General features: G+C 42.4%; 3 protein-coding genes and 1 long non-coding RNA gene across 6 annotated transcripts; 3 read left to right on the forward strand and 1 right to left on the reverse strand.

Moving 5' to 3' along the window:
* Positions 1 to 13,924: 13,924 nt before the first annotated feature.
* Positions 13,925 to 15,208, forward strand: LOC121053958. The gene is made up of 4 exons (XR_005811455.1): positions 13,925 to 14,120; positions 14,199 to 14,291; positions 14,379 to 14,483; positions 14,555 to 15,208. It is a non-coding gene; the product is annotated as an uncharacterized LOC121053958 (long non-coding RNA).
* Positions 15,209 to 17,150: 1,942 nt separating this feature from the next.
* On the forward strand, positions 17,151 to 19,669 carry LOC102704956 (vacuolar protein sorting-associated protein 24 homolog 1-like). The gene is made up of 6 exons (XM_006649182.3): positions 17,151 to 17,355; positions 17,463 to 17,539; positions 17,618 to 17,720; positions 18,157 to 18,278; positions 18,365 to 18,559; positions 19,299 to 19,669. The coding sequence occupies exons 1-6, from the start codon at positions 17,244 to 17,246 to the stop codon at positions 19,377 to 19,379; spliced, it is 690 nt and encodes a 229-aa protein (XP_006649245.1). The 5' UTR covers positions 17,151 to 17,243; the 3' UTR covers positions 19,380 to 19,669.
* A 639-nt stretch (positions 19,670 to 20,308) lies between these two features.
* Positions 20,309 to 26,205, reverse strand: LOC102708321. Of its 3 annotated transcripts, XM_015835610.2 has the most exons (5): positions 26,108 to 26,205; positions 25,725 to 25,904; positions 25,555 to 25,628; positions 21,391 to 21,535; positions 20,309 to 21,285 (listed from the first exon to the last, which is right to left on the reverse strand). In XM_015835610.2, exons 1-5 carry the CDS (start codon positions 26,168 to 26,170, stop codon positions 21,148 to 21,150), a joined length of 600 nt encoding a protein of 199 aa, XP_015691096.2. In that variant the 5' UTR covers positions 26,171 to 26,205; the 3' UTR covers positions 20,309 to 21,147. The 3 variants fall into 3 exon arrangements, with proteins under 3 accessions (XP_015691096.2, XP_040377935.1, XP_040377934.1); XM_040522001.1 differs by lacking the exons at positions 20,309 to 21,285; positions 21,391 to 21,535 and adding an exon at positions 23,300 to 23,388; XM_040522000.1 differs by lacking the exons at positions 20,309 to 21,285; positions 21,391 to 21,535 and adding an exon at positions 25,321 to 25,466.
* Positions 21,858 to 25,293, forward strand: LOC102705230 (DEAD-box ATP-dependent RNA helicase 50). Its single transcript, XM_006649183.3, has 8 exons — positions 21,858 to 22,218; positions 22,486 to 22,967; positions 23,168 to 23,362; positions 23,811 to 23,998; positions 24,093 to 24,306; positions 24,396 to 24,527; positions 24,622 to 24,794; positions 24,865 to 25,293. Exons 1-8 carry the CDS (start codon positions 21,903 to 21,905, stop codon positions 25,085 to 25,087), a joined length of 1,923 nt encoding a protein of 640 aa, XP_006649246.1. The 5' UTR covers positions 21,858 to 21,902; the 3' UTR covers positions 25,088 to 25,293.
* Positions 26,206 to 26,492: the final 287 nt, after the last annotated feature.

The following is a 26,492-nucleotide window of genomic DNA, read 5'->3' on the forward strand; positions in this document are numbered from 1 at the left end:
GCTTGCTGCAGCATCACTGGCATGAGGCCGGCTATATATATAGGATCGATTGGGCTGGGCTGCTCATGCATGCATGGACATTACGTGGTTAATTAGGCATGCACAGGTGGAGACACGAAATGAATGATCAGTCTACTACCACCTGCGTACGTACCGTGGGCCTGGGCTAGCTTAATTAGCCCTTAATTTCCAGAAATTTCGCAGATTAGTTATATATGTATTGTAGTACTCGATCCCCAATCATTGACATAAATATATCATTTGTTGGTATACATCAACTTCAAGGAATTAATTTGATTTTAAAAAATGAAAGTATTTATACATACTGTGACCAGTTTTAATTTGATTTTCTACGTTGCTGAATCTTTTAGAACTATTTAGATGATGTGAAAAAAGAAGAAGAGAGTGTTTTGTGCATGCAGTAACACACAAACACGCACACTTTTTCTAGAAGTAGCAAAAGCTGATCGCTGTGACCTAACACTGTCTGCTGGGCGGTTAATTAGTGCATTCCCTCCCGATCATCTGCTTTCGGTTGCTTCTCCTGTTAATGTACTATACCAACCAGACCTGAACCTTAAGCACACGACGTACACTGAATTAAAGAAGCTAGTCTAAACATTGGACTTTGCAACATCGATCCAATAAATTAACGTCTAGCTTCCTCCCTTTCATCCATCGTGCCTACAATTGCAAGTTAATTAATAATTAGTATCATATGGATCGATAAATATATATAATCGCAGCCATGCATGTAAGATTAACTTTTAATTTACTATATATAGAACTAATTGTTGAAGCTAGTGAAGCAGGAGACACACATGTTTGCCGTCGTACGTGCATGCAAACTCTGAAGAATTAATTGAATTTAGCTTCACCTGCAAGTTTAGTTAAGCTAGGAGCTGGTAGTTGCGTCAATAATCGTGCGGCCTGACCGGTGTCCATGCAATGCATGCATATATGCATGTGTGAATATGAATGATTGAGCTTGTTGCGTTTGCTCGATTGATATGATGGATCACTTTGTTGACAAATCGATCGAAGAAAAGAAAAAAGAGACGATGGAGACTGAAACAGTTGAGAGCGGTTACTAGCTTGTACGCGCGTACGGCCCCGTTTCGAAAGAATCATACTCCGTATCTACCGACTAACCAGTAACTCTGTTTCAAAATATAATAAATTATTTTTAAGTTGTTGGCAGGTATTAAGATTGAGAAAAAATATTAATTATAGTGTCCTCCAGTAATAAGAAATGAATATAGGTAGAAAGATATATAGGTTGTGATAAAATGAGAAGAAATTTTAATACGAAGTGATTGATATGATAAGACCACGTTTTTTCTCCCATTACTAACCAATTTTTTCTCGTTTTTCGTGCATATACTTCTCGAATTGTTCAAATTGCTCCATCCCAACTACGTTTAAGTACCGAGAGAAGCTAACTTCTCACTGCAACAGATTATTCAGAAAAAAGATAGATCCATACCAACAAAGTTGCATACAAGCCCATCGAATATGCAGATGATACACACATATATAAGCATACGTATATACATATGGTTATGTTCAATTATAAGATCGAGGTGGGGCTCTTGACCGAATTAATGCAAATTAATCATGTACGAGACAACATATATGTATATGGCACCAAGTAGCTAGTGTGTGTGGAATAGCAAGCATGGCGTTAGACCGACCATGCATGTGCCAATGTGCAATGGCCCTAGCTAACCACATTTGTCAACTTATGCATGTTTTGTAACGACCGGTATGATCCCATCCTTTTCCTTGCTCAACGACTCGATCTATTAATTACAGCTTAATTAATTAGCTCAAAGAAAATTTAACATATATACCCACTACAACAGATCTGACGTTCAATGACAAAAGGAGGGTGACAAATAATGGTTTCGTCATTGAACAGTATAATCTGTGACGATACTTAGTGCCGTGTCACAAGACCTGGCTGGAGGCTAATTTTTGTGACGATCTATCAAAATTGTCACTAAATATAGACTATGTTTCGTCATAGATGTTCTATGGGGGGTGGTGCGGGCAATTAAAAATAATCTATGACGATTATTATGACGATAGATCTTTTGTCACAGTGTATATACTTTATGACGATTTATATTGGAAAAGAAACTTCTGTTTGTGACAAAATAATGCATCGTCATGTATATAGTGCCGATTAGATAAGGTGGCCAGACCACCTCCTCTTCCTATACCAACAAGATAAGAATGGGGGAGAAGACCTTTTGATGAATAGTCACAAAATTGGCACTCAGATACCTCTTTTCTGTTTTTCTTTTTTGGATTTACTTCTTCGATGCCTTATTCTGGTTCATGTGTTGGAAGAAGAGGCATTCCATTCCCTTTCTATGAGGAAGTGTTGAAAGCACATCGAGTTATTGATCTTGTTTTATTAGTTCTCCAACAATTTTAAATATAATTGATTGTTCTTGTGTGATTCCCTGCTACTTGTTTTCTTCTAAACTAGACACACCTATTGGCTTAGTGATTTTGGGAGAAAACTATGTTGTTTGCTCTCTGTGCGGTCAAACTGTTTGATGAAATGCCCACATGCAAGTAATTTCAATAGTAATAAACTGGTGTGTGTACTTTCCTCAAAAGACAACCTTACAACTTTTGTTTGTCCATGTAAGGTATATATATTATCATGTTAAGTTTGTCTTCCCTATTAAAAATTTGGCATAATATATTTTTGTTTTAGGATAAAATGGATCGAAGCTGGATAAAAGCACGACGTTTCAGTGCTACATACATAGACGGTGTTGAGCAAATTTAGACAGTTTGTTCAAGATCATTTTAATGAAAACGATATTATGTCCATGTCGCCGGTGTCTTAATTTGAAAAATCACACCCAAGAAGATGTGATGGAACACCTACATGTGAATGGTATGTCAGTTACATACACAAGGTGGATTTTTCATGGAGAATCATGGTGAAGAAAATGATGAGGAGGCTCCCTATGACTTTGATGTGGATAATGATGATTTTGATATGTCTGGAGAAAATGCTGATATCGACCAGGATGACGACGATGATATTTCGAGTTTAGTACAAGATCTGTACGTAGCTGGAAATCAAGGGGGTGGAAATCAAGGTGGTGGTCACCCAAATATATTTGCAAATTTAATTGATGAGTCCAAGAGAGAGATTTACCCCGGATGTAAAAAAATCACAAGATTGTCACTTTTGATTAAGTTGCTCCATATCAAATCTTACAACAGAATTTCAAATTCTGCATTTAATTCCTTGCTTCAATTGTTGAGTATGGTACTCCCAGAAAACCATAGCCTACCAAAGTCATACAATGAAGCTAAAAGTGTTCTTCGTACAATTGGTCTTGCTTACGAGTCGATTCCTGCTTGCAAGTATGATTGTGCACTGTTTTGGAAAGAGCATGCCAACAAAAATCATTGCCCAATCTGTGGTACATCACGATGGAAAGACATGGAAGGAAAGAAAAGAATTCCCCACAAGGTACTTAGATATTTCCCAATAATCCCAAGGCTTCAAAGAATATTTGTATCAAATGCAACATCTGAATATGCACGATGGCACAAGGAGAAGAGGTGCGAAGAAGAAAATATTATGAGACATCCGGCTGATGGTGAAGCATGGAAAGACTTTGATAGAAATTATGGATGGTTTGCCAACGATCCTCGCAATATAAAATTAGGTATTGCCACAGATGGATTTAATCCATTTGGAAACATGAGCAACTCTTATAGTGTGTGGCCAGTGTTTGTCATGCCATACAATTTCCCACCATGGATGTGTATGGATCAATCAAATTTCCTAATGGCATTACTTATTCCTGCACCAAGATCACCAGGAAAGGATTTCCATGTATATATGCAACCTTTAATGGAAGATATGGAACTTTTGTGGAAAGGTATTCCTACCTATGACGCATATAAAGATGAAACATTTTCCTTGCATGCTTCTATAATTTGGGGTATTCACGATTATCCTGGACTAGGCACTATGTCAATGAGGTGCACAAGGGGTTATTTTGCATGTGTGCACTGTGATGAGAACCCATGCTCTGTGTCACTTCGAAATAAAATTGGATATGTTGGGCATCGGCGATTTCTTCCTACTGACCATCCTTGGAGAAAAAGCAAAGTTTTTAATGGGAAGCATGAGAATAGAGAAAAACTGAGAAAGTTTTCCAATCATGAATTGCTAGAGAAGTTAGGGAACCTCACAGACTTTGTTCCTGGGAAACATCCAAAAAAACAAGAAGAGAAAGCGTCCTGATAAGGATCATCCAAGTTGGAGTCAAAAGGCCAGTTTTTTTGATTTACCATATTGGTCTCAATTGAAATTACACCATAACCTTGATGTAATGCACATCGAAAAAATATTTGTGACAACATTGTAGGGACATTGCTTGACATAGAGGGTAAGTCCAAGGATACTGTGAGTGCTAGACTTGATTTGCAAGATCAAAATATTCGGAAAGAGTTACACTTGATAAATAATGGGACTTCGTATCTCAAGTCACCAGCATGCTATACACTTAATAAGGAGCAAAAAAATAAGTTTTGGCAATTTTTGGCCAGTGTGAAATTCCCAGATGGATACGCTTCGAACTAAGCAAGATGTGTGGATCTTGAAAAATGTAAATTGCATGGATTAAAAACTCATGACTGTCATATTCTACTACAGAGAATTCTACCAGTTAGTATTAGAGGAATTGTGCGAAAGGATATATACGAAGCAATTGCTGAGTTAGGGAACTTTTTCAAGGAGTTGTGTTTTAAGACTCTTAAAATTGATGTCTTGCTCCGATTAAAGGCTGAAATTCCTGTGATTCTGTGCAAGTTAGAGAAGATTTATCCACCTGCTTTCTTTGATGTAATGGTGCATTTAGCTGTTCACTTGCCCGATGAAGCAATTCTTAGAGGACCAGTCTAGTACGGATGGATGTTTCCCATTGAAAGACGGTTGGGTAAGCTTAAGCAGTATGTGAGAAACAGAGAAAGGCCGGAAGGATCAATAGCTGAGACCTATATTGTTGATGAGTGTCTGACCTTTTGCTCAAGATATTTCAATGATATACAAACAAGATTTAACAAGGAAGAGAGGAACAAGGATGGTAAAAAAAATGTATCACCCGATATACTGCCAATTTTTTCACATGGTACCCATGCACTTGGTCCTTCCAAACTAAAATATTTTCATACTGAATATGAAAAAAATGGTTTGGTATGTGCTTAATAATTCTCCTGAAATAGATGAATATAAAAGGTAAGCACCGTTCTTTTAAATCTATGCATTAATTTGCTACTGTTGAATTATAATAATGTTTTAAATACCTATTTATGTTTTGTCTAGTATATTCAGAGAAGAACTAGAGAAGAACAGTGTGAATGATATTGACACAAGACTTGAGAGAGAATTTCCAAAATGGTTCAAGAATTATGTAAGTGATTCAATTATCCAGATCTTAAAAAACTATTAGAGCATATCTAATGTGCAAACCTTGTAATAGATTGAGGAGCTACATTACAATAGAGCACCAGAAGTTTCAAATGATTTGTACTCTCTAGCAAATGGTCCAGATAGGCGTCTCAGAGTGTACTCAGCTTGCAATGAGAATGGGGTTCGGTACCACACCATTGATCGTGAAAAGAACCGAAAGACTCAAAACAGTGGCATCAAGGTTGAGGGTGCACATAAAAATTTAATCATTGATTTTTATGGTGTTCTTACAAAAATTCTCGAGTTGCGGTACACAACAAATAAAAATGGGGACAGATCAGTTTTTTGTTCCGATGTGATTGGTTTGATCTTGATGGACGGAAGACACGGATGAGGAACGATGGGTACTTCACAAGCATTAATATTCGTGGTCGTTGGTACAAGAAAGATCCTTTCATTTTGGCACCCCAAGCAAAACAAGTATTTTACTTGGATGACACAAGATTTGGTAAGGATTGGAAAGTAGTGCAGAATTTTGAACATAGGCATGTATATGATGTCCTTGAAAAAGAAAGAACAGAGACCAACGAAAATGATGATTTTCAAATGAATAATCAAGATGCGTACCAACAAGAGAGTTCTTCTATTGAATTCATCGTAAGTGATATCAATCCTCTCCTAGACACACTTCACTGTGATGATGAAGATGTTTTGGACCTTCAGATTGAAATGGTTGAAAATATTCGAGACCAAAAAGGCAAAAATATTGCTCATGAACTTTATAGTAGTGACAGCGAAGAAGAATGTGAAGACGATACCCGGGACTATCCATATGACAATGGAGTTGATGGTCCACTTAGTGAGACTGATGATGAGTAGCTTTCTTTTAATAAGTAATCTGGGAATATGTTTGTAATATTTGAAACAATTACTTACTGCATTACTATTATCCAAGTACAGATGTGTGCATTTTATATTTTTAATGAACATCGTGAACTATCGATTGCTCAGCATCTTTTTAGCTTTAAAACAGGTTTTTTTTTGCCAACTAGTATATGAGTATCCAATGGACATATTGTCACGCCCGGAGTTTTGTCCTAAGCCTAAAATCGTAAAAAGAAATTCGTAAATAACAATTGGTTTAATTAACTCAGGAAGAATCCCTCTAAAAGGAATTAATTCAATTAAATCGAGGCTCGCAAATCAATTAACTGGATTTAAATTCAAATTGTAGAAGTATAAAATTTGGCCAAACAAATTAATTTAAAACTCGGCAAAAGTGGGGTTTTCCTTTTTCCCTCCTTTTTCCTTTCTTTTTCCCTTCCTTCTCTAATTGGGCCGAAGTCCAATTTTCCTCCCTTCCTTTTCTTTTTCCTTTTTCTTTTTCCTCTCCTCCTTCCCGGGCCGGCCCAGCCGAGCCGGCCTACCTTTCCCCGCCCGGCCGGCCCAGCCGAGCCGGCCTTCCGCTCCGTCCCCGCGCACGCGCGCGCCTCCTCCCGGCCGGGCCGCCTCGGCCCAGCTCGCCCACTCGCGCGTCCGCGCCCGCGCCGCCGCGAAGTCCGCCTCGCCTCCCTTGCGCCACTGACAGGCGGGCCCCGCCTGTCAGCGACCAAGCTTCGTCCGCGCCAGCCCGCGCCCGCGCCGCGCCGCGCCGCGCCAGCCGCCTCCGCCCGACTCCTCCGGACGCCGCGCCGCCGCTGCAACCACCGCCGCAACCGCCGCCGCCGAGTCCGCCGCGTCGTCGACTCGGTCTCCACCGGCCGCTCCACCCTAGCCGGCGCTGCCACCTATAAAATCCCCGTGCCGCTGCCCCGCCGCCACTTTCCCCCTCCGCCCGAAGCTTCCCGCCGCGTCGTCAGCCGCCGATCTTCTCGTCGGCCGTCGGACGTCGCCGCCCACCCGCGTCACCACCGTCGCCTCGTCTTCGCCAACCTTCCGCCGGCCTTCGTCGCCACCGGTGGTCGCCGAGCTTCATCGCCGCCCCTTCGTCCCTCCCGCCGCCGTGCCCCGTCGTCTCGACGCCGTTGGCCGGTCTCGCCACCAAACGTCGCAAGTCGCCGCTCGTCCGCGTCTCCACCTCCGCCTCTTCCTCGCCGACGTGCTGTCGCCTTCCGTCGCCGCTGGTGAGCTCTCCTCTCCTCTCTCCCTCTTTCTTCCCTCTTCGCCGCCTCCGCCGCCGTCGCCGCGATGCGCCATCACCGCCTCCCCACCATACGCGCGGTAGCCGCCACCTCTAAATTCCCCTCTCCCTCGCGTCGCCGACGCTGCTCCGCCGCCGGGTCTGCCGCGCCACCGTCGCCCAGCGCCGATCGATCTCGTCGCATCGGCCGTCGTCGCCGCGCCACCCCGGTGAGCCCGCTCTCCTCCCTTCCTCTGTTTCTTCGTGCCACCGCGAGTGCGCCCGCCGCTCGCCGTCGGCCAACGTCCTCCGCCGCCACCTGATCCCACCGACTCGTCGTCGCCGTTCTTGTCGCCGGTGAGCCACCGCCATCCTTTTCCCCTCTTTCTCCCCCTGCGGGCACCACTGCCAAGCTAACGCAGCCGCCACGCGCGTGCGCGCTCTTGTTGTTGTCGTAGTCCCTTCGCCGTCACTACCTTCTCCGTCGCCACCGTCCGTCCCGGTGTCGTCTCCCTCGCCTCACCATCGCCGACGCGACCCCGCCGTTGCCAGGGTGCACCCGCGTTCGCCGTGTCGTCGCTGTTTCCGCCCCGCGCCGTCGGCCGATGTCCTCCCCTCCGCGCCGCCCATCGGTCGTCGCCCTCCGTGCGCCGCCGCCCGCTGGTCGCCGCCCACCGTGCGCCACCGTCGCCATCTAGTCGCTGCCACCGGGGCCCGTTGCCGCCGACGCCGGCTGCCGCCCACCGCCGCCCACTCCCCGCGCCGTCGGCCGAGCTCTCCACCCCTCTCCTCTGCTCTGCCTCCCCTCTGGCTGGCAGGGCCCACTAACCAGCCACCACCTCTCTCCGCCAGGTGGGGCCCGCTCCACCAGCTCCCTCCATCTCTCCCTTTCTCTCTCCCCCTGGGCCCCCTTGTCAGCCCCTCTCCTCCTTTGGTCTCACTGTCCAGTGGGACCCGGATGTCAGCTCTCCCTTCCTCTCTCCTCGCTGACGTCAGCAGCCCCATTAATTGCGCAATAATTGATTTAGGACTTTTCTGTTTAGCTAAAAAAACCCAGAAAACTTCTAAAATTCATAAGTAATTCATCTAGTCTCCGTTTAGGTCCAGTCAAGTTTCATTAAATCCAGAAAAATGCCAAGAATCCATTAAAAATAGTTTCTTTCCCTGTTTCAGTAGTTTTATAGCCTGTTTTTCTTGTTTTGCCTTGTTTGTCGTAGGTTTTGACCCCGTCGCAGCGCCGTTCGTTCTCGAAGTCGTCGCCGAAGTTCCTCGTGGATCTAAGCAAGGCAAGTGGCACCCTTCTTTGATCATATTGAACCTATGTTTATAAAATCCCCCGCTTTTACATTCAAACATGCATTGTATTCAAATGTATTTACTTTATTTATCTATTGGGCATTTACCAATATACCCGTTGATCCCCATTTATTATTATTGTCATCCCAGGGTTAATTTGACTAGAATTAGGGTTAGTCAATGCTTAGCCATGCTTAGTTCAACTAGCTCACCAATTCTTATTTAATTATTGATTAAACTTTAATAGACCTTTAATGGTTGCTACCATTATTCATTTCCCGTTGAGGATTAATACAACTAAAATATTGCTTATGGTGGGCTGTGGGTGCATGGTTTTGAGAGTCGCACCCATGGCAATTAAGGACCGGTTCTCAGGAAACCCTGAAGTTCTTACACGTACTAACCACAAGCCAGAATGGGCAACGGTGAGACTCGTAATCTAGCTTATCCCTATTCGACGTACCCAGGCAAGGGTAGGCGTGATGGAGTATGGACGGGCAATCGTGGTGTAACGAAAGCTTCTCCTGCTTCCGGATCTACCAAGGCACAAGAGGGGACTGCCCGACTTGGTGAAGGAGGGGGTGAAACCTGAAGTGTGGTGCGATTGTCTAGGGAGGGCAGGGTGAAAGGTCTTATCATGGTTTCCGTACTGAGGTATCGTGGTGATACGTTGGGGCATGGTAACATGCTTGGCAGCCATGTCTTGTGGGTAAAGTTGTACACCTCTGCAGAGTAAAACTATTCGAATAGCCGTGCCCGCGGTTATTGGGCGAACCGACAGACTCACTGGGATTAGTTGAACCCCTTTAATAATTTTATTAATCTTGGAACTGGTTTGACCCTGCGCAATGTGGTGTAACGTTGGCAGTGGTTTGGGTCTGTCGCAACGTGGTTTAACGTTGGGCAGAGGGTTGACCCTGTCGCTACGTGGTGTAACGTTCGACAGCGGTTTGGGCCTGTTGCAACGTGGTGTAACGTTGGACAGTGGATGATTATTTTAAATGTTTACTTTACTTTTATTTCAGTCTATTTTATCTACTGTTTTGCTAAAATACCGCAGCTTTTGTGCAAGTTAACCTTAGCCTATCCTTGTTACCCTGTTGCATTCATTATTCTCCCCCTCTTGGGTGTTACTTGTTGAGTACGGTGGTTTGTACTCAGCCTTGCTTAATTTTTCCCCACCAGAGCAAGTGCCAGAGCCTGTGTCAGAAGAAGGTTGTTCCGAAGGTTGAAGTAAGGTTCAGTCCGCCGTCGAGAGTGCCTGTGGTGTGGAGCCGTCATCGCCAGCTGAAGCTGAAGATTAGATGGTCTAGTCTTGTTTTCCTCTTTCCGCTGCATTTCGATAGATAATTGTTTTTATTTGTTTTTAAGACGTGGAACTGTGTATTAATTTGTCATAGTGTGTACTCGGGCTGATTCCTGGACCGAGATTTAATGCATGCTATTGTTCAGAAATTTGGTGAAAATTTCTAGGCGTGACACATATACCATGCAGACTAACTTCTCGGAAATAGATGAAAACAAGCTCTGCCTTTTTTTTCTTATGTATAAACTACCTCCGTCCATAAATGTTTGATGTCGTTGACTTTTTTATAAATGTTTGACCGTTCGTCTTATTCAAAAAATTTACGAAATTATTAATTCTTTTCATATCATTTGATTCGTTGTTAAATAAATTTTTATGCACATATATAGTTTTATATATTTTATAAAAAATTTTGAATAAGACGAATAGTCAAACATGTGTTAAAAAGTCAACGACGTAAAACATTTAAGGCAGAGGTAGTGTGTGTATGTGTGTGTCTATATATATATATATATATATATATATATATATATATATATATATATATATATATATATATATATATCTATTGCGGTACTACTCGTCTGCAGCAACATCGGCGACGTGAGTGGGGAGGGAAGGGTTGGAGGGGCTCACCCGTGCCAGTGAGCCCGGGAGGCCGCGGGCGGCGGCAACGTCGGATAGGACTAGGGGCCAACCGATATATATGACATGTATTCGGATTGGATCGGATGGGATCATATAAGTTCTATTTGCACACATTTGTTAGCGTAACTGTAAGAAAGGTAATCAGTATCAAGATACCAGGTAGTATCTTTTTTTGTCTGGCAGTATCAAGTATCGGGATCCTACTAGATTTTAAAATACATGTTTTTATATAATTTTTATATAAGATTTATAATTTATAGTATACATTAAATCCTATAATATTAGATTTTGCTAAATTTAATTTCATTTATGTAACTTTAGAAGGAACTTACTCATAATATTATTAATCCACTCTATTTTAAAACAATATTGCAGATTCATGGTATCGTAGGTTATTAGGATACATATCAGGATACTGCCAACCTTGACTGTGAGCACTTGAGTCAACTTTAAGATTTGACTTAGAAAGACAACACCAAAATCCTAACTATTCAAGCTATACAAAATTAACTGCTGGTTATTTTTACTAAAATAATAGACCAATATTTTCCAAAAAACTAGGCGGACGAATAGTCAATTTTTCCAATTATTAACTTAGTTAGTTGTACCCGAGTATTTTTTTCAATTATTAATACAAATAGATGAACAAAATTTGAAGGAATAAGAATAAATGTTATTTTGTACTGAACGACTTTACTTTGAACTCTACAATTACAATCAACTGATATGCATGCCATTTAATTTTTTTTAGAAAAGGTTATTTCAAAAATAAAACACTAGCCAATTAGTAGCCAAATTGCCAATTCCTCCCAGAAATGTTAGCGCGCCAAAAAATTTGGGAGAATCGCACCATTTCAGTCCCATATAGGCTAAAGTTCCACTTTTGCCCATAACCGAGCCTTCTATGAAAATTTTGTAGCAAGGGTAATTTCGTACTTGCTCAAACCCATTAAAATCTCCTGTGTCCGATGAATTCCACAATTCCACACCCAGATGCAAGACTCAACCACTCAGGTACCTCCCTCTCTCTCTCCACCCCCTCTCTCCCCTCTCTCTTTCACTCCCCTGATTTTCCCCCTAGCTTGCACCCCATTCGATCCACTCCCAATCCATTGAATCCACTAAACCTTCTACTTATAATCCTCCCACTAAGGCACCTTAACCTTCTTCATTTTCAAATCCCGATTTGTGGTTCATATGCCTGGTATCTGGTTAATAGGGTTTATTAAACCTAGGGATTTCTTGATTCCGGGCTTTCTTGCTTGATGCCATTTTTTCTGGTCCTAATTTCTATCTATGTGTTTTGCTTACTTCTACAGATCGACAGAACAAGGAGCTGAACAACATCCACATGCATATTTCCGTTGAAGGTTATCTGTCATATTGAGATCAAGTAAAACTTTCTTACGCATGTATATCGAAATTGATCTGTTAACATCTGAACTATTCTGTACGTGGTGGTAGACAATACAATAATTATAACATGAATTGTTCTTATTTCCATAGTTGGCAAAAAAAAGTATATATTCTTGTAGCTTGCTCTGTGACATGTCCCATACTCCATGTAATGATATTAATGCAGTGCTAAGTTCTATATTAACTCTGTGTATACTTATGCTATGCACTTTACTTACCACATGGGTACTGCTCCCATCATTTCTACCTTCTAAACGATTGGACAACAGATTTGAGTTGCTTAATTAGAAATTAACCTTATTTGGAATATTGGTTACATCAGCTATTCTTATATGAGTCCTTACTGTATAGGAACAAAAATCCAATATCTATAGGAAATGGAATTAACAGACTATGAGAGGAAGAGTAACATACAAATTCACAGGAATAATAAGGTGCTACAATCATTTGGTTTACCTGAACTGAAAAAGTCTCTTTTTAGTATGTTTCATGGGAAGGGAAATAGCAGTGAACAAGTTATCTTAGCGAAGAAGCGGAGAAATACTAGTAATCGGGAGGAATCTGGATCGGATTATGAACCAAATGAGGAGGAAACTGAAACAGACAGTGATGACATAGATGTAAACAGCCTAGGACAAATGGTTCAACAGAAGCATGGAAAAACTCTTGCTAGGTTACATCAGATTAAGGTGCTAATTTCATCATTTCTTTTCATTGGTTAATTGAGCATAACATAGATATGATATGAGAATTGTTACACTATTATTAGTTTGTTAGTCTAGCTCTCAACTTTTATTTGTGTGGATTTCTTTCTGCAATTACTATGTCTTGTTGACTTAATTTTTTTAATATGCAGCCCCTGATAAATTCAAAGATGGCACCTGGTACAAGACCTCAAAAGAGGGCTAAAATCTCCTCCAACAATGAATCTAACCCTGTGTCAACACGTTCTCGGGTGAATCCATTGGATAATGCACATGTGACTGATCAAAGGATTGGAAGAGCTATAACATCAGTTAGCAACCATCTCTTAGACTGGAACCAAATTAGGGATCCACAAGAATCCACACCAAGTCCAAGCAATTCACCTATGGCAACTCAATTTTCTCGGTTGAGCAATGATATTACTGATGGCAATTCTGCTACCCATAACTGTGATGGGGTCAGTGAAACTACTAGACAATTTGGTATGGTTGTTTCATTGCAAGCTGAAGGTAATCATGTATCTAATGTACTCTATTATATAGTAATGTATTGTACCAACTTTTTATAATAATATTGTCTACATTCTTTTAGATGCACTAACTAGCTCTGAAAAACGTAAACAGACTATGGGACATGGACTTGAGAAGTATGTACAGAGGACAGATCATAAAATGCACATCTCTTTCACTGATTGTAAGCGAAGACCACAGGATCCAACCCAAGCTTCGAAGCTAGCATTGGAATGCGGAATTCACATTAAAAACCATCTGCGTGTTGCAACACATTGAAAGATGTACAAGACAAATGACTACAAGAAAGCCATCCCAGCTGCTATCACTTCTATAGCGGTGACTCCAACTTGCTCTATACATATAGCCTTGTTTTCTAAATCATGTCGAGTTTTTAGATGTGTGGATCATACATGTTTAACATATGTTTGTTTCTAATTCTAGTTTTTTTAGGGAAAGTTTGACATGAATGCAAATGATGAAGTGGCTCGGGCAACATGCACTAATATTATTAAGGATGGTATCCGGCAACAGCGGTATAGGCTTAAGAGCAAATATTTTAATAATGTTCCTATTAGTGAAGTGCTTTCAAAAGGCCCACCACCACGTGTCAGTCCGGAAGATTGGGCAAAACTTGTATAGAAATGGACTGATCCAAAGCACAAGGTATGAGTATGAAACAAGTAAACAACTATTATATATTCCATTAGAAGTGTATTGTACTAATAAAAAGTCTTCATATAGGAAACTTGTGAAAAGAATAAAATTAATCGAGAACATGTTAAATTTCACCAAACTACAGGTTCTAGGAGTTATGTTTGTGCAATCCATTCTATGGTAACTTACTGATCTTTTCTCTAGCAATTATGTACATATAATGGGTAGATCTGAGAAAATAATTGGATCTTAAAAATCTTTTTGCAGAAGGTGAATAACAATGATCAAGAACCAGATGCTATTGACTTTTTCAAAGAGAGCCATTTCAGCAAGAAGAAAGGTTCCATGAGTGATGATGCACAGGAAGCCTATGTATATTTTTTCCTCGCATATTTTTCATCATGTTTGCCCTTTAAAGATAGGTTAACATATTTAATTTTCAGAATGCTATGGTGAGTAAAAGAGAATAAAATCAAGAGGAAGGTGGACACGCGAAACTTGACGAGGAAATTGTTGCTGAAGTTTTGTCTGAAAGAAACACATCAAGCACATTTCTAGTAAATATGGGTTTCCCCAATAAAAAATCTGGCAATACTACTTCATCTATGCAGGTGCAAGAGCTGCGTGATCAGCTAAGAGTAGAGAAAGAGGATAATGCAAGGAAGCAGCATCAACTTACTGAACAACTTGAATCTCAGCAACAAGAAATTACTGAATTGAAAAGGAAGCATCAGGAAGAGATGGACAACTTGAAGAAGAGCCAAGATGAGAAAATGGATGGTCTTCGGAAGAAACAAGATGAAATGGAGGCTATGTTCCGATTTTTCATAAGACAGCAGCAGACCCAATCATCAATGGATCAAGGAACATCAAAGTAGTTTGTTGGGGGAAGATTTTTTGAGTATGATACTTTTAAGTGGTAGAAATGACTTTTGTGTTTTGGTGGCATGACGTTGAATTGTAGTTATTCTGATTTAGATGGTCTAACTTAGCTGTGTGGTATCTCTTTTGTATATGTCAGTAGGATGCTTATCTTACGGTGAAACACTGGATGGTATCTTTTATGCTATGTTATAGACATATTGAATGAAATATATGAATTGCTATTGGCATCACTCATGTGCAACTATATAAGTTTGTTTACAATATTACTTGAGCATGTACTGGTAACTGAATTACTAGAAACCAAAAATAGTAATAAAAAATTGTAAGCATCATGGTGAACCGTGACGATTTGCAATGTCATAGCTACAACTATAAGAAGGCATCTACGTGGATTAGCTAGTGACGAATGTTGGATAATACATGACATAACTATATTGTCATAGATTTTATGACGCTAGAAAAATCGTCATAGATCTATGACGAAAAAAAGGTGATTCGTCATCAGAAACTTTCTATGACGCGGCTTCCATGACGATATTTGTGACGCGTTGTATTTGTCACAGGGGATCATCTATGACAAATTTAAGTTTTCTGTGATACTTATTCATCGTCATTGAATCACAAATCAGTTGTAGTGACCAAAGCTGAAAGCTGTAGCATGCAGAAACAGATACATGCATGCATGCAGATGCATGTAGTGTAGCAAAGCAACCAACCGCACGGCACCTAGCAGCTAATATTGCTAGCTAGCTCAATCATGCTATCAATTTAGACAATGACCTCTCTCCTAATTAAAGTTAACTACTCCCTTCGTTTATAATGTAACATGTTTGATTTTTTATCTACGATATTTGACCATTTAACTTATTTAAAAAAATTATAAAAATATTATTTATTTTGCTGGTGTCTTATTCAACGCAGAGGTTGTACGATCCAGTGGTCATCGAGCTAGGACATGCATCGTGCATCGATCGATCATGCAGCCGCAGTATGTGCAGGACAAGAATTAGGGGATCGATCAAATCAATTTAATCGGTATGGCTTCATATAGATATTCAATTAGTCATATCTACCTGTTCTAATTTAATTAATTAATTGATTTTGTTTTCATTATATGATTAATTCTATCCCTTCCAGTACTGCTCACGAACGAAACTGAGCTATAAGTTAGTTAGTCTACAGTTGGTGTGTACATGAGCAAGATATATAATCAAATTTGATTACTATGCACAAGATAACAATCATGCATGGATGGTGCTCGGGTCCCATGTCACATACTACTGCATAACAACCTCCCTAATTTGGACGCATTGTCCGACAAATTTATTCAAACATATCCCCCTCAACTTTAGTGTTGTCTTCTAGGAAGTACATCATGTTTAGTGAGCTAGAGAATTTTTCTAAAAAGAAAACAGCTATTAAGTAACCAGTTGGTAAGACTATAAAAGAAGAGCTTTTTTACTCTCCTTAAAAAAGTATATCAAAAAAGTATCTTAAGGTACCACACTTTTTAATATAAAAAGTGTGGTACCTCAAGATACATTGTAGTACCTTGAGGTACCAAAAATTTATACTAAAATTTTTGGTACCTTGAGATACTTTTCAAATATAATAAAAAAAACACATAAAAGAATATGGTTTTACCGGTTTCTGACTGCTAGCTCGTTTTGCATACATAATAATTCTCAGATTCTGAGTGGGAATATAAACTAGCTGGAGAGCTAATAGAAGCCATATCTATTCAGAAGATCGTAGGGATGTAATTATATACCCCTCTATTTTTTAATTGACGGTCGTTGATCTTTTAATCTATGTTTGATCTTTTTGTCTTATTTAAAAAATTTATATAATTATTAATTATTTTGTTATGATTTGATTTATTATTTAAGTAAATTTAAGTATTTTTTTATAATTTTATATATTTGGACAAAATTTTTGAATAAAACGAAGAGTAAAACGTAAATAAAAAGTCAAATGCGTTAATTAAAATAAATCGGTGGGAGTAGTTTATCTTTTGAGGTGGGCTTGGCCACTTTGGTTTGGGCTGTAACAATGGGCCGAACAGGCGGGGGAAGCAGCAAGACGTATACTTTTAGTGGGCTAAAGAGTGGACGACCTCGCGAGGAGAAGCCCAAGTTGTAAGGCCCATCGCGGAGGAAGCAGCATCTGGGCGAGACAGAGTGCGTCTTCCCCACGCAGGCGGGGCGGAGCGGAGCGGAGGTGTCGTCGTCCTCGTCGGCGGCGGCGATGGAGGCGGTGAAGAGCCTCCTCAAGCCGAAGCCGACGCCGCAGCAGCAGCTGCGCGAGTGGCAGCGCCGCCTCCGCAACGAGTGCCGCAACATCGAGCGCCAGATCCGAGGTTGGAGCCGGATTCTCCCTCCCTCCCTCCTCCTCTGCCTGGACCTGGATCCGCCCTTCCACTCGCTTTTCCTTCCTGCTTCGTTGACGGATGGATCCCCGGCGCAGATGTGCAGAGGGAGGAGAAGAAGGTGGAGAAGGCCATCAGGGAGGCCGCCAAGCGCAACGACATCGGATCGGCCAAGGTACGTGCTAGTACTAGTACTATCCACCATCAATCCATCCATGAGTTAGTTTTGATCCATTCCTCGTTGGTTGTTCAGGCGCTGGCCAAGGAGGTGGTCAGGTCCAGGAAGGCGGTCAACCGCCTCTACGAGAACAAGGCCCAGCTCAACTCCATCTCCATGCACCTCGGCGAGATCGTCGGTAATCACCTCCTACCCTCTATCTCTCCTCACATCACGTAGAGCACCACGCACATCGCCGTCACGCCCAGTGTTGGTTGGGCATTTGCGCATTCGCAATGTGCTATTCAAGCTGCACATTTGCTGGAAACTAGCATTCCAGCAAGCCATCTGCCCCCTTGCTTACGAGTTTGGAGAATATCACAAATAGAACGTTAAGCTTATTAATGCTGGCACTAGCTGTTACTTCTTCTTGTAGTGAAACCAATAGGAGTTGTGATTGGAATTAGTGATTCGACAGAAATTGTTTTATTCCAGGAAAGAGTGTAAATCCTCCAAAATTCCCACCGCTTTGACAGGGCCAGAACATATGCCCATACTGTATTTCTCCCATATATTCTGTTTCTTAACAGAGTGGTGTTTGTTCTGATGATACACTGCATACTGTCCTCTTTCAGCTACTGCCAGGACAGTTGGCCATCTGTCCAAGAGCACTGAAGTGATGAAACTTGTCAACAACCTTATGAAAGCCCCAGAGGTGGCTGCCACGATGCAGGAATTCAGCAGAGAGATGACCAAGGTATGAATTATGAAATGATCAGATCTATTCCAAAGGTTTGCCCTCTATACCATACTAGTTCCTACTTCATGATTGCTGTGGTGTAGGCTGGTGTAATGGAAGAAATGGTCAACGATGCTGTGGATTCAGCGCTGGACAATGAGGACATTGAGGAGGAGATTGAAGAGGAGGTTGACAAGGTCCTCTCTGCAATCGCTGGGGAGACTGCCTCCGAACTTCCAGACACTGTCCGGAAGGAAAAGGAGAAGATGAAGCAACCTTCAACAAGTGAACCTGCAGAGGTAATGTCATAAAGCTCACACATGTCCTTCACATTTTGTGATATTAGCAATTCGTTCTTTCTTGATATAACCGTTTTGGTTACAAATGAGTGCTTTTCCTGGTGCTATACCTGGCTTAAACTAGCTGCTTTGAAACAATATAGGTCCACGTAACTAGTAGCTATTAAATAAGTGTATCTAACCAGTCTCTAAACACCAATCTCAGGCTAACTACGCTCATGCAGTCATGCTTAGCCCCAAGTGCCTTCTTGTTCCTGAGTTTCTCTTTCCTCTAGTTCTGATTTCCGAATAGACTGATTTAGTCTTAATGGTATTAGTGTTGGAAGTGCACAGTCCCAAATGAAATAAAAAGGCTGTTTCTCGATCCCAATTTTCTTTTCCGTGTTCCGTCTTAGTGCCGTTATGAAGGTGGCAGGGAGTTCTTAGCATTTGAACCAAACTCTAGGGAACGCTGGATTGCCAGATGTCTCAACTGCAATTGTGGAGTTCTTATGTTTCGAAAATAGTCTATCCCAATTCCCAAATGAAATAAAAAGGCTGTTTCTCGATCCCAATTTTCTTTTTTGTGCTCCGTTTTAGTGTCCTTATGAAGGTGGCAGGGAGTCCTTAGCATTTGAACCAAACTCTAGGGAACGCTGAATTGCCAGATGTCACAACTGCAATGGTGGAGTTCTTCATGTTTCGAAAATAGTCTACTGAGTTCCGAAATACCTTACATGGAATTTGCACCAATGTGCAGAGAACTGCTATTGCAGAAGCTGTCGATGATGATGATGAGCTTGAACATATAAGGGAAAGGCTTGCCAAAGTGAGGTCATAAAAGAGGACTGACGAAGAGCAATCACTGGTTTGTTTTACTGTATTATACTCCACTTGAGAATGTATGTGTGTGTTATATCACAAATAGAGATCCCTTGTCATTAACAAACCTATATACATGCAACCTGCATTCACTGATACAAAATTGTTCAAGCTCAGTTGCGAGGGTAATTGTTTGCCCTTAAATTTGTCTATTTGTTGTGCATAAAGCATACATACATATATATTGTGACATCTGTAGTAATATTAAATTTATCATCATCCAGCTGATCCGGCTGAGAGCTTGAGACTTGGAGAGTAACTACTTACGAAATAGATAATGCTGAAATCTTGTGCTTTTTTGCTTGAATTATCCAATTATTTATGGTCTGGATGTCCTTAAGAATGCTGCAACCCTGCAACTCACCATGAAGCATTGGCAAGTACTTGCTTAAGATACATTTACTATGTTTTTTGAATTCTTGAGTGGTATTCCCTCTAGTTTCATAATTCTTGTTGTTTTAGACAAGGTCCTTGTTTTAGACAAGGATGTGGTCAAAGTTTTAAAAGTTTTACTATTAATAACTTTTAAAATATTTTGTTTGAAAACACTCGACAACACATATAAATGAGTCATAAAGAGTACTTTAATAAAAGTAAACATTTATTTATTTATTGTATATATTTTGATAGAAAATCACGGTCAAAGATATATTTGGTAGACCGTGTTGTCGTTCGAAATGGCAAGAATTATTAAACCGGAGATAATATACTGTTAATATTTGCTTTGGCACAAGGCCAAGAGCATTAGACAATGAGAGGCTGTTTGGTTGGTGCCCTGAGCACTATGCCCGAGAAATTTGCATGCTTGCTAGGCACAGAGAAGTCCACGAACTTTGCCTGGTCAGGTAGCCTGTCTCTAAAGTTGTTTGGTTGCGCATGGCTGCCTGAGAAGAAAATATGTGATTAGGTGGTATATTGATTACTACTACTAATCAAATGTTAACGGGAACACAATGTTACCTCCATTACAATACTGCATCGCTGCTTTCAATGATCTAAATAGATTGCATACATCAAGAACAAGAACACAAAAAGAAATGAAGAAAAAATAGATCCAAATCAGCCCATACAGCAGAACAACAAAACAATGCGGAGGCGAATCCGGTGATTAACCAATACAGCAGAACTGCAAATCCCAAAATCTTTGATCTACTTGCTTGTTGCGGCGTGATTCCCGTTCATCCAATGGAGTCTACAAACTTCAACAGCGGCGCCTAGAGCTCAGGCGACCAAAATCAATCGCCTGGCTCAAGCTAATTACACGAAAGATTGCTTCAGGCCAGGCGAGGACGTAGAAGCATCAGGGTGGCACCAAACACTCATCTACATTTCTACACTCATCTACATTTCTCAGGGAGGTGTTTAGGTCAGGCAAACTTTCTCAATGACAACTAACTAACATTGCTGTTAAGTATTAACTACTTTGTCCCGTATTTTATTATAACCAGCGACTTTCCCTTGTTATAATCAGGGACTTTCCTTTGAAAGTTTGGTTCTCCCTGGCTGGGTACAGATGCTGGTTCATTGATTATATATAGTGATACAGATCATTTTCCTGTGTGGGGAGGGTACCGTACAGAAAAGTACTGCAAGTTCTGCACGAGCTTGTGAGGACTGCTACAATTGCAGTTAGCCTCTAATTAATCCTGTTTCCCGTTGCCGAATCCATTTTCCTCTCCTGTCATTTATTGAGCTATTCCGTCGGCAGAAGAAATAGAAAGATAACGTTAGGCATAGCGACACCGATAACAATAAATATTATTCTCATCTATTATAGTCAACGGAGAATCGAAGCTATATGCCAGAACTGCACGTAGAAGCAGAGCAGCTAACTTGGCCAAGCTTGCCTTGTGGTATCTGTAGCTCTGAAATGAACATGATTTGAACTTTTGGTGTTAGCAATAATATATTGGCCGTAATTAATTGCAAGGCTAAAGGGTTAACTGAGAAATTATTGGACCAGTACGTACTTTGTCTGTCCCGTATATGTAATCACAGAAGGTGAAGATAGAGGAGAAGTTGCTCTGGCTCTGTCCAACGAAATGGTGGTAGTCATGGTATTCCACGCCTCCATAAAACGGGATATACTTGGTCGGATTTAGCGGGAAGTTGAACCTGCATATATATAGTGTGTTTTAATTATACAATTACGGAATATTAAGCTAATTAAATGGGGTTCACCAACAATAACTCTTATAACGTGTATTTAGATAATATTAAAAAAAATCTTATAATGTGAAAAGATGGAATATATTAGAAGCTATAGCTCAATAGCTGGCACAAAGCTCCCAAACATGTCCAAACATCGCCGTCGCTGGCGCGGCGAATTCCTACGCGGTGGTGCTGGGCTTTTTTGCTCGAGAAAGAAACGGCCCAAATAGGCCCATATAACAGGTAAGCCCAAGCCCAAAGACTTCACTCGACAATATCTCCACCGCTCCTCTGTATCGGATAGGAGGAAGGAGACGGCGGCGAGCCAGTGATGGAGGTGGCGGGTGCTCAGGCCGGCGTCCTCCCCCTCCTCCTCCGCCGCCCCGCATCCCTCCGGGGCTCTGTCTCCTGCGCCGGCGCCCGCCGGAGCTGGGCAGCGGCGACCACAGCGGAAGCAGGACGAGGAGAGGAGGGCCGCGGGTACGAGAGGGTGCCCATGGACACCCCCGGCGCCTACCGCCTCGTCGACCGGACCACCGGCCGCAGCGTCATCGTGTGGGGCGGCTCCGACGACGGCGACGAGGTCAGCATGCCTTCCCCGGCGGTGCTCTCCAGGACTACTACACGCGTCCCCAACCGCCCAAAAGGTAATGTTGTCTCTGTACAGTTGCGTGATTGTATTTCATCTTCAAAATAATCTGCTACTGTTTCCCAGTGGATATGCCGTAATTTGATCGTAACAGGTTAGCTACGAGATTAATTAGTACGCATTCCTTCTTGCCAGTGTGCCACGTCAGACATAAAGTTCACTAATTTTGTTTTTCTGTAATCTGTGATGATTGTGTTATCTCTCAGTTTGCTTTGGTATAAACTTTGCAATTTTCTAAAGTGAAGCCATGTTTCTTACACCACAGAAAATGGGGGAAGTACAAGTATTGGAAATTTTGGCAGACTCAAGGCACAGAAAGTTAAATCTTTAGCGAGGAGATCAGCTCACCTTAAGAGAGAGAATTCTAGTCGTAGAAGCATCAGCCAGTTTAGTGAATCACCTTTGGATGATTATGATGAAGATGAGACTAATTTTGAAAGAGGTAGGGCGCGAGATGCAAGGCGAAACAATAGAGACGACAGGACCCGTGGTGCGCATTCTCTGAATTCTGTCCTGAGGCAGTATAGAGGTGCTGATGATTCGGATTTTCCGGAATCAGAGGCTACTTCTGACTCCAAAAGATGGGGTAAAATCGGTGACGTTACGTATGGACGACAGGATCAAAGGCGAAAGAGCCCTTTAGATAGTGGATTTTTCAGTCGCAGGTCTTTCAATGAAATTGGCTGTAGTGATGAAATTCTAAGTGCATTGAGAAGTTTTGACTTCCCTCGTCCATCACATATTCAGGTAATAACATTTCAGAACAAAGTACTCTACCTGGAGCAGATATCTTAAGTCGCTATTCTCTTTAGTTGTGAAGAAGAACATCTTGAATTGCTGTCATAAGTGATTGTGTATATCTGCACTTAATCGTCACACTACAACAATGGACTTTCCGTACTGTTCCTAAACATGTTTTCCTTAACTAGCCTGTTACACTGTTATAGGCCATGGCATATCGACCTGTCTTGGAGGGCAAAAGCTGCATCATCGGTGATCAAAGTGGATCTGGCAAGACATTGGCATATCTTTGCCCAGTTGTACAAAATTTGAGGAAGGAAGAAGTTGAGGGGCTCCATAGGTCTTCTCCTAGGAACCCACGAGTGATAATATTGACGCCTACTGCTGAGCTTGCTTCTCAGGTATTCTTGTTGTCTTGAATGTGATGCTGCAATTGTTTTCTGGTTGTTTTATTCAAATTAGGGAAAGGTGGAAGTGACAATTGTAACTTTTTTAGGGGCTGTTTAGTTCCCAAATTTTTTCCAAAAACATCGCATCGAATCTTTGGATATCTAAATGAAGCATCAAATATATATAAACATTAAAACTAATTACACAGTTATGGAGGAAATAGTGAGACGAATCTTTTGAGTCTAATTATGACGTGATTAGCTATAAGTGCTACAGTAACCAACATGTGCTAATGACGAATTAATTAGACTCAAAAGATTCGGCTCGCAGTTTCAAGGCGGAATCTGAAATTTGTTTTGTAATTAGACTAAGTTTAATGCTTCAGATGTGTGTTTAAAGTTTTGATGTGATATTTTTGCAAAATTTTTTTGCAAACTAAACAACCCCTTAATCTGCCAGGTCCTTAACAACTGCCGGTCAATATCGAAGTCTGGGGTTCCCTTTAGGTCCATGGTTGCAACTGGTGGATTTCGACAGAAGACACAGTTAGAAAGCCTTGATCAAGAGCTTGATGTACTTATTGCAACACCCGGTCGTTTCTTGTATCTTCTTCAGGAATGCTTTGTGCAATTAAATAACCTCAGATGGTATATGCTCTTCTTGTTCATTCCTTCCATTTTGCAGTTTGAACTTCCAGCTGAGAACGTATGAAACTAATGAGTGAAAAATACTTATGAGCAGTGTTGTGTTGGATGAAGTGGATATTTTATATGGTGAAGAAAGTTTTGAACAAGTGCTCCATCAGTTGATTACTGTTGCACCATTGACCACACAATATCTCTTTGTCACTGCCACTCTTCCCCTCGACATCTACAACAAGGTTGTTGAGACATTTCCAGACTGTGAATTAATCATGGGGCCAGGCGTCCACCGAACAAGCTCTCGCCTGGAAGAGGTGGGTCACTTCTCCTTTTCATAATTTTCTAGAACATTTTGGAGCATAGTACGCGCATATTTACATTTGTAGAGATTGATGAATTGCAGATTCTTGTGGACTGCAGTGGAGATGACAATGAGGAAAAGAATCCTGAGACAGCCTTCTCGAACAAGAAATCAGCACTTGTAAAGATCATCGAGGAATCTCCTGTGCGAAAAACAATCATTTTCTGCAATAAGGTAGACCTTGTACGCTGTATCCCAGCACATTGATCTGGGAAAAGAAATTACAGTGTATCTGACTGCTGGAAGTTTATTTTTTTGTTGTTGGTAGATTGAGACATGCAGAAAGGTTGAGAATGTGGTGAGGCGGCTGGACAAGAAGGCTTCACAGATCAAAGTTCTCCCCTTCCATGGTGCATTGGACCAGGAACAGCGAATCACAAACATCAAAGAGTTCCTGAACAGGCAGACAGCAGACTCGATGTTCCTCGTTTGCACGGATAGGTAGGCACGAACAGATTCCTGAATTTCGATCGGAAAATGGTGATGATTGATTGAATTTGGTGGGGTGCAGGGCGTCGCGAGGCATCGACTTCGCGAACGTGAACCACGTGGTGCTGTTCGACTACCCGCGCGACCCGAGCGAGTACGTCCGGCGCGTCGGCCGGACGGCCCGCGGCGCCTCCGGCAACGGCAAGGCGTTCGTGTTCGCCGTCGGCAAGCAGGTGTCCCTCGCCAGGAGGGTCATGGAGAGGAACACCAAGGGCCACCCGCTGCACGACGTGCCATGCGTCTAGCTCTAGCCTAGAGTTCGTTCTAGGGCAGAGACACAGATATAGAATTTGCAAAACCGGCTTTGATGATGCGTCCATGGTGTTCGACTGAATTCGCATCCGTGCTGATGATGCATACATTGCTATTGGTGAGTGAGAAACTGATTAGGTGGTGTAGTTGCTGTGATTTGTGAAAGATGGAATGCAAAAGGCAACTAATTACTCTCTAACTAGTAGCTGTGAGAGTGCTGGTAGGGCTGTGGTCTAGTGGTCATGGCTGACGGTGGCGAGGAGGTGGAGCTGGGCGTTGTGGAGGAGAGCGCGGGCGTGCTCGTTTGCGGCGTCGCGGGCGCGCAGCTCCCGGATCTCCTCCTCCCACCTCTCTACCCGCTCCTTGTGGATCCTACGCAACGTAGTAATAACTAGTCCAGTTCACGAACAAAGCAGATCAACATCATACGAGCGATGCGATGGGAGGTTGGTGTTCTTACGAGCAGAGGCGGTCCTCGAAGTCGGCGGCGAGGTTCTTGAACAGCGCGCGGCCCGCCTCCAGCATCTCCGAAACCTGCATTGCATTGCATTCCGTTCAGTTCAGTTCATCACCGCATCCCAGGTTGGCGATGGTTTGATCGAGGGAGATTGGAGGGAGGCGGAGGCGGACCTGGCGAGTGAAGGCGTCGATCGCGAGGAGGATGCGCTGCACGTGCTCCTCCGTCTCCGCCGACGCCACCTCCTCCGCGACGGCCATGTCGTCCGTCTCCGTGGCGGGGGCGGCCACTCCCCCTCCCGCGCTCCCCTGGCTCGCCGCCGCCGGCGACTCCTCCTCCCCCTCATCGTTTCTCTGCACAAAAATCAAACAAAACTTCCGACTCAAAAACGCGGATGAATCAGACGGCGGAAGGCAACATGCTCTCGATCGAATTCAACCCCGCAACAAACACCAAAACCAAACGCCCATGCAACCAACCGTCGCCCAGCCCCAGATCGGATCGCATCGCATCGCAGGAAGGGGAAGCGGGAGGAGGGAGGTAGGAGTTGGTATACCATGGCGGCGGCGGTGGTGCGCATGCGCTTGGTGGTCTCCCTCCCACCCCCGGCCGCCTGCATCGCTCTCTCTCGAGGCTTGGAGAAGAAGGGTCGTAGTGGATTTTGGTGTATCTCTCGACTGCTGGGCTTCACGCTGCCATATGGGCCGCTTCGAAGGGAGATTAATTCATTGGGCTGGGCTGGGCTGGGCTGGGCTGGACGCATGCTACTATTGTTTAACACTTCGGCCCATATTTAGAAAAAAAAAAAGAGTCCATTTTAACCTGAACTAAATCAGTCGACTTTCATTTCATCCTTGCAACATAAAACTGGATATAAGTATATTTCAACTTATAAAGCGAGTGCAAATTGAATCGCTCGATGGTTTTATCTGACCTGGCTC

This window comes from Oryza brachyantha, chromosome 3 (assembly GCF_000231095.2).
Source record: "Oryza brachyantha chromosome 3, ObraRS2, whole genome shotgun sequence".
Taxonomy (NCBI): domain Eukaryota; kingdom Viridiplantae; phylum Streptophyta; class Magnoliopsida; order Poales; family Poaceae; genus Oryza; species Oryza brachyantha.

What these genes read in the sequence shown, in the direction of transcription:
- LOC102704956 (XM_006649182.3), top strand. Translation starts at nt 17,244, where the DNA reads ATGGAGGCGGTGAAGAGCCTCCTCAAGCCGAAGCCGACGCCGCAGCAG. An exon ending in ACGACATCGGATCGGCCAAG is followed by an intron (nt 17,540 to 17,617) that starts GTACGTGCTAGT and finishes TTGGTTGTTCAG; the next exon opens with GCGCTGGCCAAGGAGGTGGT. An exon ending in TCAGCAGAGAGATGACCAAG is followed by an intron (nt 18,279 to 18,364) that starts GTATGAATTATG and finishes GCTGTGGTGTAG; the next exon opens with GCTGGTGTAATGGAAGAAAT.
- LOC102705230 (XM_006649183.3), top strand. Translation starts at nt 21,903, where the DNA reads ATGGAGGTGGCGGGTGCTCAGGCCGGCGTCCTCCCCCTCCTCCTCCGC. An exon ending in CTGCTGAGCTTGCTTCTCAG is followed by an intron (nt 23,363 to 23,810) that starts GTATTCTTGTTG and finishes TTAATCTGCCAG; the next exon opens with GTCCTTAACAACTGCCGGTC. An exon ending in CAATTAAATAACCTCAGATG is followed by an intron (nt 23,999 to 24,092) that starts GTATATGCTCTT and finishes ACTTATGAGCAG; the next exon opens with TGTTGTGTTGGATGAAGTGG.
- LOC102708321 (XM_015835610.2), bottom strand. Translation starts at nt 26,170, where the DNA reads ATGCAGGCGGCCGGGGGTGGGAGGGAGACCACCAAGCGCATGCGCACC. An exon ending in TTCGAGGACCGCCTCTGCTC is followed by an intron (nt 21,536 to 25,554) that starts GTAAGAACACCA and finishes ATATATATGCAG; the next exon opens with GTTCAACTTCCCGCTAAATC. An exon ending in ACATATACGGGACAGACAAA is followed by an intron (nt 21,286 to 21,390) that starts GTACGTACTGGT and finishes TGTTCATTTCAG; the next exon opens with AGCTACAGATACCACAAGGC.